At 45.7% G+C, this 13,222-nt stretch overlaps 1 protein-coding gene across 1 annotated transcript; it reads right to left on the reverse strand.

The window, feature by feature from the left end:
• Positions 1-1,930: 1,930 nt before the first annotated feature.
• LOC101777325 (transcription factor GTE4) lies at positions 1,931-8,850 on the reverse strand. Its single transcript, XM_004951251.4, has 5 exons — positions 6,894-8,850; positions 6,742-6,799; positions 6,542-6,664; positions 6,391-6,453; positions 1,931-2,318 (listed from the first exon to the last, which is right to left on the reverse strand). Exons 1-4 carry the CDS (start codon positions 8,688-8,690, stop codon positions 6,398-6,400), a joined length of 2,034 nt encoding a protein of 677 aa, XP_004951308.1. The 5' UTR covers positions 8,691-8,850; the 3' UTR covers positions 1,931-2,318; positions 6,391-6,397.
• Between the last annotated feature and the right edge of the window lie 4,372 nt (positions 8,851-13,222).

Genomic DNA, 13,222 nt, shown 5'->3' on the forward strand with positions numbered 1-13,222 from the left:
TCTTTTCTTTTTTGCCCAATTGGTGCTTCCATGTGCAGCGCTTGTTTCTTTTTCGTTTTTTCAAGATAAATAAAGCTAGTACAAAGCCTAATCTAGTAGTCATAATAATGGTGTTACACAGCAGCGGCGTGGTCAAATGATTGAGGCATGGAGCATGGCGGCTAAGGCAAATGCATGAATTTAAAAAATGATATGGCAGACTGAGACCGCAACCTTTTGGGAAACTCTGCATGTTGATACATGGCCATCGTATCCTCTATTATGTGGTACATGGATGGAAGGGGAACTTTGGAGTCTTTGGTAGCTAGCTTGGAAAGTTTCTCGGATTTTGCTTCTGTTCTAGTGTGTTTTGAAAGTGGAGCTCGACCTCTCTCTACAAACATAAAAAAAATAGATCAACCTAAAAGAAACTAGACGATTTTTTTATTAAGAAAAAGAAATAATCACCTAAATTTGAGCAAGAGGGGACTCGGACTTGAATGGTTAGAGTGCACAATCATACCTCCCATCCTAATCACCCTAACCTGGATGGTAGGAAGATAGGAAAAATTTGATGGCGAATCAATCCATAGTAAGTGGGAATTGGGTCACAAGCTTTAGGCTCTCTTTTAATGGAGGGAAAACAGAGGAATTTGCAAAGATTCAATTGTCATAGAAAATTTTTCCAACAAAAGAATTTGGAGCAACGGATTGAATCCATCGTACAAAGTGCTTTTTTTTAAAAAAAGAATGTGCTTTGAAATTCTTATGCAATGGACTCTTCGATGGGAGGGCCGTGTTCCGTGTTATACGGGAAGGCGAGCCCCAGCTCCTTGCTACTGGGCAAGAATCCGCACCGCAAATCCAGAGTACATGTGCAGACCTATCCACACCTTTGGACGGTTCTGCGTCATTTGCCTGCACATCTTTTTTTTCCTTTCGCATCATAATACCCGGCCCCGTTAACAGGTCACCAGAAGCTTCCTGCTTCCCCGCAGAATCCAAGGCCATGTGACAAGCTAGCATCTCCCGATGCTCGCAAAATGTAGCAGGGCAGCGCACTATCGATATTTGAATACCAATTATAAATATTAAACATAGGTAAATGATAAAAATAATTATATAAATAGAGCTAATTCGCGAGATGAATCTATTAAACCTAATTAATCTATGATTACCACACATGATGCTACAGTAAACATGTGTTACTCATGGATTAATTAGGCTTAATAAATTCGTCTCGTGAATTAACACTCATTTATGCAATTATTTTTATCATTAACCTATGTTTAATACTTCTAATTAGCATCGAACATCCCGACGTGTAATCCGAACTAAACGTTAACCCATGGATCTAAACATAAAAAGGGAAAAGGGGGGACGAATCGGGTTGGTTTGCTCGGACCGAAATAGAGCCTTGTCCCCAGCCTCTAAAGAGACCTTAAAATACAGGGAGAGCTACCTGTACTCTTCCTAAGATCAACCACCTGCCATCTTGGGCAGTTGGGCTTGGCAGCTGCAGGCTGCAGCCCAGCCTTTACGCATATTCATCACACCAGATGACCAAACAGTTCCTGCACACGCAAGTCGCCAGCCACCTCCTCGACGAACCAAAAGCAACAGCACAAGGGCGCAGGAGAATATTATCGGAAGGACGGGTAGCCATCACAAACGAATCCGATTCATAGGGCACCAACAGGTCATCATGACCAGGGATAGGAAGCCACTCGGCTACCCAACCAAAAAGCTGAACCATCATCACACATCATCTTCCAAGCAAAACACTCATCACTCCGGAGCATAAAACTGGACCATGATGCCAACATCAAGTGCATCAACATAAAATCAACCGGGATAAGATACCGAAATCACAGCACGTCAATCAGATGAACTAGGCGCTGAACATTACCTGGTATTGTACAGAAGATGGCGGCAGCGAAAAAGGCGAACAGGGTGGCAATATGGCTTGTCATCTTTTTTTTTTCCAGTTCACAAAGGAAGAAAACAATGGCTTGTCAATGCATACAGCAATCACAATCCTACATACTGCAATCGACACAGCTAAACACGATTAATGTACAGTCTACTGAGCCAACCAGGGGGCTCCTAGCAACAACACTGTGTACAGAGACAAGGAGTGTCAGCAACAAGCCCAGTCTTATTAGGCGGTACACCCCGGAACCTACAAGTTACTGCCTTCAGCGGGTGAATCCAGATACAATGCTACTTAAAATACAGGGGGTTTTCCTAAGCCAGACAAGGTAAACATGTACAATCTTACGGAGCCATTGTCATGTCAAATACAATTAGACAGTTACTGTCTACTCCAACTTCTGAACCTGCAAACCAAAACAAGGTAACCCACATTATAATAGGAATGACCTCAGGAAATTAGTAAAAACATTGCACAAAAAAGCTAAATAGATCATGTGAGGAAAAAAAAATCATTGCATAGAACATTAGCAATGATCCAACGATCCACCCTGTAAAATGTACAAGAAAATGACAGGGTGAACTTTGTTCCATTACAGCATTGGCCCTGAAAACATCTATATTCGTAGTCCACCTCTGGAGACACAATATATGGGTTGAGACAAACTGTCAAGATGTTGACACGAAATGTTAAGATGTGCAAGCACTTGCTCGGGTCTATGATAGACAACAATTGCCATATCTGTATGGAGTCACCCAGCTATCCCAGAAAAGATTTAGATCCTCAAATTGCTTATGACAATAATAATGTTATGCATTTCTATTACACTATGTAAGAAATGATGACATCAACTACACAAACATCCAAACATGTTTTGCTGAGAAAAACTGCTTATTCCATCTCCATAAACGACAAGCTATCCATGGAAACATACATCTTATTCAAATCACAATGTTGACACTTCAGAACCAACATGGCTAGCAGGTGTGCTTATCTTATTTGGCACTAGAAGGGATCAGCCATCTCCAAGTTAATTTGGCTAGTTTTGCGATTGATGCGTGTGTTGTGCAAGGGATCTAAGAGCAACTCCAACAGATTGAGAATCCCCTTTCCCTTTATTTCTGGTATAGGGGAATCCCCTTTCACAATTTGATGATACTGGGGAGAGGTACTCCAGCAGATCTCCTTTCCCCTTTCCCTTTCTATCTCCTCTGACATGTGGGGCCCACCCATCAGTGGGTCAATTGTTTCTTCTTGCTTCTCCCTCTTTCCCGTGCGTAGAAGGGCCGGTTGCCGTGGATGCCTAGCAACGAGGGTTGAGCGGCGCCCCCAGCGGCATGTGTGATGATGCGTGGTGGTGGCCCTCAGCCAGCGCGTCCTCCATTTGCTGCCCGTCTTAGCAGCCCCGGTGATTGAGGGAGGGGGTCGGCAGGCTGGCGAGCCAAGGCAGGGAGGGAGAAGCCATGGCGGGGCGCAATAGGGCGGGGCGGCGGCCCAGCCCGCCAGCGCGGCGGGATGCCGACATGCAGGACGGGGCGGCTGGCGCGAGGGACGGCACGGACATCTCACGGCGGGATGTGATGGCGGCGGGGGGCTGCCCAGTGGCGGCACGGGGCTGGCCCGGTGACGGCGCGGGAGGGTGCTTGGTGGTGGCGCGGGGATGGCTTCGGTGGCTCATCGGCCGCCGCGTGCCGCGCGGAGGCCGGGCGAGAAGAGGATTCGCATGGGCAAGAGATGACACGCAGGGAGAAAAAAGAGGAAAGGGGAGAGGGTGTTGAGTCCCCTTTCTAAAGGGGATTGGGAGATGATTTTGCTCAATTGAGAAAAAAATTATAGGGAAAGGGGATTGTTTTCTCAATCTGTTGGAGAGGGTTTTTTCTCTCCCAATCCCCCTTTATGTCAGATTATAGGGAAAGGGGATTGGTTTTCTCAATCTGTTGGAGTTGCTCTAATTACTACCTACTTGGCGGAATCTTTGTCAACTGCACTAGGGTTTTGAAGCTATGACCCCCCCCCCCCCCCAACACACACACAGAAAAGGCTAGCAAATCAAAAAATTACAAAGAGATCGTTTTTGGAGATGTCACCATAATATCAAACAGAACCTTAGTGGGCCATCCTTGCAAAATAGGCTCAGCCATCACAAAGAGTGTATATCCCACAAAAAGAAGGGATCTGAAAGGTCCATTTTTGTTAAAGCAAATCATGTTGCTCAATTCCTGAAAACAGGAAGAACCTCTCCTACAGATGTCTCAAGTCCCAAACAAAGAACAGTCACAAAAATCCATTTGCCAAGAAATTTCCTTACAACAACTAAATTAAGCAAGTTTTCACTTCTGAAAGATTTTATTTAAGAAAAATACACAAACCAAAAGTGCTCTGTTACACAGTATAATTGGTAACATCCCATAACATATTTTGTCCCTTAAACACAGTGCATTTGCCCATCCAGGAAGGTATACTATGACCGCATCCTAAAAACTAAATTAATACCTTCTGTAAAAGCATACAAAAGATGTCTAAACTCTAAGGTAATGCCAGCTCAGAGGCTTAGCCTGATATCAGCTACTTCGAATAAAAAGAGCCACTGGATGGTTCTCTAGAATGAGGATGATGCAGCTGCTTACATGTGTTTATCGTTTATTAATCTAATATAATAAGAGTCAACTGTTTTGTGCCTACTGCCAGGGTTATGGGTAAGGGGATACACTAACTCAATGATCTGTGGGTGAGGAGGCTCTTGATCTTGCTGTCAATACAAAGTTCTAAGCCAAGCCTACAAGAAACTAATACAGGCTGGGATGGAATCCATGGATGTATTCGGTAGGTATGATAATGGCAACAGAGCAAAGGTTTGCTAACAACAGGTAAAACAGGGAAACAACGCAAAACGTAACGCTTGAGACCACGTGGTGCAACAATGTTGCCATAAATATGACAAATTACCAATAAGGCATGCATATACCACTGGTCTTGAAAAAAAGGGATGCATCTGCCACGTTGGCCACAACACAATAACACAGCCTGGCTACTGGCTAGTAGCGCCAACTGCCAAGAGGGCAACCATGGTGCTTGCTCCCATGCTATGACCATAAAATAATCCCCAGCTTCTGTGCCAGGCTTATCAACTTTAGCAAGAAGCCTGCTAAATTGAACACTAACTTTCAAGCATTGTCTTGAAACTAGTGTAATGGAACCCAAAATTCATGGGCAAGACCTTACAGCCAAGGATATCATTCATCATTCATAAGTCAGTCACATTGGCCTTTATGGTGTACAAGGCTGAGGCTATATGTGAACAAACAGGGTATCATGGGCAGTCAGCTGGGTCTTATGAACGGATCTGCGGTATGGCAGGCCCATTAGGGTTAAGGGTCAAGATGGGATTGGATATCTTGCTTAGGCGCAAATATCTATATAAAGAGAGAACGAGATGTATCAATCAAAGGTAAGCAAGAAGTAAATCAATCTATTATCCCAATCCCCTTCTCTTACCCCTGTTCTTGTGGTGCGGCTGCCGCCTCCGGTGAGGACAAGTAAAGGGCAGTCGCACAAGGGCAGGGGTAAGGGAAGGCACTTGGGATAATAGATTGATTTACTTCTTGCTTGCCTGTGATTGATGCATCTCCTCTCTTTATATAAAGATGCTTAATTGAGCCTAAGCAAGATATCCTTTCATATCTCTACCCTTACCCTAATGGGCCTGCAATACCAGTGATCTGCCCATAAGGCCAGCCAACTGCCCATGAGGCCATGACACAGGGGTAGATGTAAAAGATAACGAAGCATCTGAAACAGTTTCCTATTCCATTGCTTGGCCATGAAAATACGGATCACCATCTAACAAAGTGGCCCTCAACAATTAAGGAAACTAACTTCCAGAAAACCTAACAAACATAAACTATCTTTTTAGGAACTTTTTCTGAATCAGGTGAACTGAATAAATGAGCTAATTCATTTTGGGGAAAAAATTATCCTTCCAATTAATAAACTTCACAGTCATATACACACAAGCATGAAATTTTAGGACACCAAGGTCTGTGTCAGGACTCAGCTTTTTTTAAAAAAAAAAAAAAATCTTCTTCACACCTCATGGTTCTCTCTATTATGGATCTAATTTCCTAATGCAATTTCATAACATAGTAATCCAGTACGACCTCATACTTAGTAGCACACAACAAATCATCCCTTCGACATCCCATGTAACCGAATAGCCGGGTAGAAAACTGTACAACTACCAGTAAAAGTTCTAGAACATGGCAATTAACCACAAATATTGCAACATGCATGCTAGTGACTATAAAGATTGTTTATTTGGCATGAAGTGTAAAAAATTCAAAAGCATAACATCTAAGAGTTCCCACACAACATAGCATGGATACTACTCGCCACTTTCCATATTATTTGCAACAAGTCTACTTCATGAAAGCTAAATATGTACAATGGTAACAGCATAAAATCTTCGTATTGAAACTCACCTATATCTCAAGAAGAATTGCCAGCATCAGATCCATCTGAAGAGGAGCTATCACTGTCTGAGTCTGAGAAAAGAATGGTAGATGATCAGGCTACTATGTTGTCCGTACATATAATTACTAGTAATGCAAGGGAAGTTGAGGGAAGTATTACCACTAGAAGATGATCCTGAATCACTGCTGGAGCTGCTTGAATTGCTTGAACTACTCGCGTTTTGTCTATTCTCATCATTTTGCTCTGGCACAGACGCTGCCAGTTGCTCGCCTGCCGTCGAATCTGTTTGCGACGAAAATTTTAAATTCATTCCCTTACTTGTAATGTGCTTCTAAGATGAAGTAGAAAATATAACCAACCTTTCTCCATTTGCTTCGGAGATTTTTCACCAACATTGGGTTCTTGGGTGACTTGGGTCTGCAAAGCATGAAACAATAGTTTTCAGTATTGATTATAGTTTTGCTTAAAAGAGTATTACAATTGCTAAAAGTGAATAGTGGAGTGCTCATACTGGTTGCGGTTGTTGCAGTTGTTGCGGTTGCTGTATAGAGTGCTGTGCACGCAACTCTGCATCTTGTCTGGCAAGCATTGCACGCTCAGCCTTTCTCTTTTGCTTACTCAGGTTCTTCTTGTAGTTAGCCACAAACCTGTCAAGCTCCCAAAGTGTCTCAGCATCCATGCTATCAATTTCAACCTCAATCTCATCATCATGCTGCCTGACTGATAGATTCTTATTCTTAATGACTTGTACAACGGCGTCAAGCTTCTCTGGAGGCAAATTCTGGAGGTTCTCGCTAAGCTTACGCTTCTCATCTATTGTCATGTCCCTCTTATTTGGATCCTTTGCCCTTGGTTTCTTCATCGATGGAGTCCGGGAATATGTGGGAGTATGACTGATTGGCCTTGAAGAGTCCAACGCCATCTGGCGTCTCATGGAATCTGACCTCTCTAGGAAGCGCAGGTCAATCGGTGGAGGTGGAAACTTCTTTGGCAATGGAGGACACGATGCGAGATAATTAACCTCAGCCTCAATCTCAGGCCACTGTGCCTCAAAGATTCCTGACAACTGCTCTGCCATGAAATGCACATCCTGTCCCTTGGGGTTATATGTCATTGCATTATGGAAAGTGAGCCGCACATCGTCCGCAAATTCCTTTGGGTTCCTGTACTGCCCATGGCTGAGCCGTGCCCTTATCGTGCCAAGATCCATCGGGTGCTTAATAATTGTGAAATAGTCATGCAAACCAAGAGCAACTGGATCGACAGGCTTGTTGAACACCCACCCAAACTTGTGCTTCATTAGTCGGCTCAGAAGAGATGAGGACTTCTTGAATGCATGAGAGTACAACCTCCGCTCAGCATCAAAGTCTGCGCCACGAGATTCTTGGGACCTGTGCTTCTTCTTGTGGTGCTTGGATTTCTTGCGCCCATGTGAATCTGAGGCCGGGATCCTATCCTTAGCGAGCAAAAACTCGGAGTTCTGGTACAATTGATTGGCCTTTGGCGTCCGTTTCTCCTTCTCAAAGGCTTCATTATGAACGACCGAAACGGTTAGCGGTCTGCGCGGGAGCAGCGAGCGGACAGGTGGAACCACAGGAGTGAGTTGCGCTGACATGTGTGTCACCATATCACCGGCGGAGAACTGCGGCTGCTGCGGATACCCAACGTCCACCACCTGGTGCTGCGGCACCACCACCAGGGGCAAAGACGCGGGCGCGGAAGCCTCCTGCTGCGCCAGGGTCTCGGCAGCCTCCTTGAGGCGCCTGGAGAGCACGCGCACCTGGTCGAGCTCCCCCGCCAGCCGCCGCCGCAGCTCGCTCCTCACCCTGCGCTTCCGTGCCTTCTCAGCCGCCCGGTCGTCGCCGTGGCCGTTGGGAACGCCGCCGCCGCCGCTGCTATCCCGGTCCTTCCCCGACGAGGGGTCCCCGGAAGCGGCACCGCGTCCCCCAGGCCTCGCTGGGGCGAGGGTCGAGGCAGCCGCGACCGGATCGGGCCGCGCAGCAGCTCCCCCGGCCTCCGCGCGGCGGATGGAGCGGCGAATCGAAGATAGGGTTTCGGAAAGGGGATTAGGGTTAGGGTCGGGGGCGGGGGCGGGAGCGGGAGCGGGAGCTGAGGAGGGGGCGGGGGCTGGTTCGGGAGGAGGAGGTTTAGGGTTTTTGCGGGGGTACTTGCGGGCGTAGACCTTGATCTCCGCGGGCCAGCGCCGCATGGCGGGAGCGGCGGGAGCAGCCGGCGCCTCCGCGGCCGGGGCGGGGCCCGGCGTCGGCTCCTCCCCGCCGTCGCCGTCGCCGGGAGGGTCCGACGCCATGCATAAACCCTAAATCCGGGCCCCGGGGCGGCGCCGGAGTGAGGAATTCGGAGGATTCTGCGCGGGGAAACCCTTTCTGTGGCTCCTGGCGGCGCCGATTTGATATTTTCCTGCGGCTATGGCGGTGGAATGGAGCGGGGCTGCAGGCTGGGGGTTGGTGGCGGCGTCGGACGCGTCTCTGCTTTTGTGGGGGAGGAGTGGAGGACTCGAGCTGAGGGGGTGTTTGGATACGAGGTGTTAAACTTTAACAGTGTCACATTAAATGTTCGGATGCTAATTAGGAGAACTAAATATGAGCTAATTATAAAACTAATTGCAGAACCCTATGCTAATTCGCGAGACGAATCTATTAAGCCTAATTAATCCATCATTAGCAAATGGTTACTGTAGCACCACATTGTCAAATCATGTACTAATTAGGCTTAATAGATTCGTCTCGCGAATTACACTCCATCTATGCAATTAGTTTTGTAATTAACCTATGTTTAATACTCCTAATTAGCATTCAAACATCCGATGTGACGGGTGTTAAACTTTAACACCGGTGAGCCAAACAGGCCCTAGCCGAAGAGGAAAGGGGTGAGTGAATGGGCAGGGGCGGCCGCTCGTGCAATCCTGGCCGTTAGAATCTGCCGTTGGATACCGGCTTTTTTTTTTTCTGGGAAGTTGTTGGATACCGGCTTTGACTCTGGTCTGGTGCTGTAGTGACTGACTCTGACAGGTCAGTGTATCTTCTTCAGCTCTGCTCTGCTCCTGTTGATTCCTCTCTTTGGATCCGCGGACAATTTTGGATCGCGGACTAATTTTTTATTCAAGTCAAGTCAGATTTCGAATACCAATTGGAAGAAACGAACGTAAACTAATTCTATATGCTAATTGCATAAGTCGTGATTAATTCGCGAAACGAATCTATTAAGCCCAATAAGTATTTACTGTAGCATCACATGGTCAAATCATGGACTGATTAGGCTTAATAGATTTGTCCCGTGAATTAGCCTTCATTTATGCAATTGATTTTGTAATTAACCTATATTTAATAGGGATAAAATTATCTGCGGCGGTGCCGCACCGTGCTTGGCGTGCGACACCACCCAGGATTTGGATGCGTGTCCGCTGCCCCAATCCAGAGTAGTCTCGCCCGTGTTTTGTCGAGCCGAACAGGTCGTAGAGTCTGCATGAGGAGAGCTGACGAGCCGCCTCTTTTCTGTGCCCGCATGAGGAGAGCTGAGCCCTGGGCAATCAGAGATCCACGCATCGTCCCACGGTTTCGCAAAGATCCACACACCATCCTCACCCTAGACGCCGGCCACGGCACCCCGCCCCCACGTCGCACGCCGGCGGTCAGGCCACGGCGGCGTTGGCTCGAGCTTCCAAGCCCCGCGCAGCTTCCAGGCCTCGCGCGACACCAGCAGGGAATTTTCTTCCACAGATTAAGGCCCCTTCGTAAAAAAACGGATTGAGCTGATGAAGGATTCTGCCGCTGGACAATCGAGTGCTGCTTCTAGGAACATGGTCCAGACAATTATGCCATCAATGCCCACAACCAACACAGACACCATCGCCATGATTTCCTCAACCCTCGTAGTCGAGGTACCAGCTGAGATCACAGCTCGTTGTGCTTCACCATCGAGATCATCATCGAGCCCCACCATTGAGCCAGTCATTGGTACGTCCATGCTCCCAGAGGTGACGGTGATGCCACCAAATTCAACCATACCAGCTTCAGGGATGCTAGAAGAAGTGGCACCTCAAGATCAGGTAGTTCAAAAGTAACAAAATGGAGTCTTGACATATCTTTCAATATTACAGTTTTATATTTTAATTACTGTTTCATTGGACTGCAGGAGGGTAGTAATCATGACCAATCTGCAGTTGTACCTCAAGTTGGAATGTCTTTCAAATCAAAGGATGATGCATATGAGATGTACAATGCATATGCCAAGACTATTGGTTTTAGTATAAGAAAGAGCACTACAAGGCATAGACCAAATAGAACTATATATCAAAAGCACATAGTTTGCAGCAATCAAGGACAACGAGGTAAACATTCATCACATGAGACTTCAAAAGAAAATGCTACTACAAGGACAAATTGCAATGCTTGGGTCCAGTTTAGTATAAGTCGAGAGGGCATTTGGATAGTTCAAAAGGTTGTATTTGACCACAATCACTATCTTGCTAGCCCAGATAAGGTAAACAAGCTGAGGTCTCAAAGAAATATTACAGAGGCAGACAAACAACTAATTACTCATATACGAGGAACTGGAATACAACCAGCCAAAGTGTATGAATTTTTTAAGCAGTGGTATGGAGGAGTTGAGAATGTACCTTTCTCGCAAATGAATTGCAATAATTTGATTGGTCATGAGCGGAAGAAGTATTTACTATCCAATCCAATGATGCACAAACACTACTAGAATATTTGAGGAATAAGCAATTAGAAGATTCTACATTTTTTTTATATTTGGGGCTGCACTACATATAATGAAACCATTGAATCATTTGTTTGGCTCTTTAAAATATTCCTAACAGCAATGTCCACCAAGCATCCTAGCACAATTTTCACGGATCAGTGTGCTGCCATGTCTGCTGCAATTAGAATTGTATTCCTTAACACGAGGTATCGTCTTTGTTTGTGGCATATTTTCCAAAATGCCGCTAAACACCTTAGTCATGTAATTGAGGACCATCCCCAGTTTCTTGCAGAATTTAAGAAATGTGTCTACCAAGAGAGTTCTGTGGCATACTTCGATGAGTTATGGCATAAATCATGCCATCCTTTGCAGCTCAACATATACCAGTTAAGAGAAACAGGGGGTTAGCTTATCAGATTTGTCCTCAAACTCCAAAGCATCTCACTCCCACATTTGACCAAGATCAAAGGACACAATCTCTTTGCCCAACTCTTCGTCCTCCTTCATGCCCTATGTGATACACTACTACAAGATGTCCTTGGCACTCAAAGAGGAAAGGGGCATGATCCTTTTAGGTAGGACAAGATGGAGGGGATTGACGCATACTTTTCGAATGAATTCCACATGGATTTTTATAGTTCCGTGGTGTTGCGCAAGAAGAACAAGCCCTCCATTGTTGCTATGAGGTATGTGGATTGGCCTTATTATATGAAAGATGATGATGCCACACTCAAGAGAGTGATTGCCAAGTGTAAGGAGTTTGGTTTTTATGAGCTTATGGGATTTAGATATAATTAGAATGCTGAAATATTTGGCCAATTTCATAGCTCATACTAGTTCCAAGCAAGCACAAACTCATTCATTGGACCACCATGGGCGAGCATTATTGCATTGATTACATGAGTTTCTCTCACCTTTTGGGACTTGGAACAAAGGATGAGAGGTATGATCCTATACATGTTGAGTTCAAAGTCACGTCCAAGGATGTCCCCTTCATGTTTTACAATCCAATGGTGGCTCTTAAGGGGAAGACAAACAACTTGGTTCCTTACTACTATGTGTTCAACCAATTCTTTAGGAACGCAGTTCATCCTAAGGGAGGAGATGCCACCGCGCTTCATTTCTATGCGGGAAATCTTTTGAACCGCATGGCTCCCAAAGGAAGACCCTTCTGTATCTTTGACTACATATGGAATGAGTTTCGTCGCGCCATGACAGATTCTAGGAAGAATCTTCCATATGCTCCATACATTATGTATATGATTGAGAAGGTCACAAAGATAACCTTTCCCAAGGATTGTGCCCATGAGCCGCTTCATATTCGTCCTCGTGATGGTGATGGTCCCCATTCTACAGTCACCTCTCGTCACTTTGCTGGATTATCTAGCCAAGCTCCACACCATGATAATGAGCCTCATGCTTCCTCTCCTCCTAGGCAGTCCTGCAGGCCAAGAGGTTCTATGATCAAGAGGGTGCTTAGGAGCATTTTCACCATGTGCAAGCATATGGCCCAAGAGGTAAATGAGAATAGGCATGACATCATTGAGCTCAAGGCCTCCCAAGGCCTTCCTGTTGATCCTTATCATGAGCTGCCGAACTTTGATAATCCTTTCGCTGAGTGGGACACCTTGGATGCTGTTGAAGCCAGTGCTGCTTCTCCTTCTCCTACCCCGCCTGCACCTGTTGGCTCTTCTCACCCTTGCCGCTCCACATGCGCTGCAACTGTTAAGGAAGAAGAAGAGGACAATGAGGAAGAGGATGATGATGATGACGAGGAGGAGGAGGACAACGACTACGACGACGAGGAGTAGCTGCTGCTGTTGTGATGGAGTTCATTTCCTTTTTGGCGCTTGATGCCAAAGGGGGAGTGAATATTTGGATGGGATGGTTTTACGTATCAAACTTTGTCTTTTATGGTGTGTAAGACTATGTGAGCATGAGAACTTGTAATGGGTATGCTTTGAATGTGTAGAACTGCTTTTTATCTAAGGATGATTGTGTACTAGTGTGAAATTTTTTTTGATGGATGTTATTTGAGTATGGCAAAATGTACGAAGATTTCGGACATTTCTCCGAAAAATTACATAACCTGTGGAGAATTCCGGAGATCTCTACAGA

This window comes from Setaria italica, chromosome I (assembly GCF_000263155.2).
Source record: "Setaria italica strain Yugu1 chromosome I, Setaria_italica_v2.0, whole genome shotgun sequence".
NCBI classification, from domain to species: Eukaryota; Viridiplantae; Streptophyta; class Magnoliopsida; order Poales; family Poaceae; genus Setaria; species Setaria italica.

Bases quoted from the DNA above. Each gene is read 5' to 3' on its own strand.
- LOC101777325 (XM_004951251.4), bottom strand. From the start codon at position 8,690: ATGGCGTCGGACCCTCCCGGCGACGGCGACGGCGGGGAGGAGCCGACG. The intron at 6,800-6,893 runs GTATGAGCACTC...CATGCTTTGCAG, and splicing joins AACTGCAACAACCGCAACCA to ACCCAAGTCACCCAAGAACC. The intron at 6,665-6,741 runs GTTGGTTATATT...CGTCGCAAACAG, and splicing joins TCCGAAGCAAATGGAGAAAG to ATTCGACGGCAGGCGAGCAA.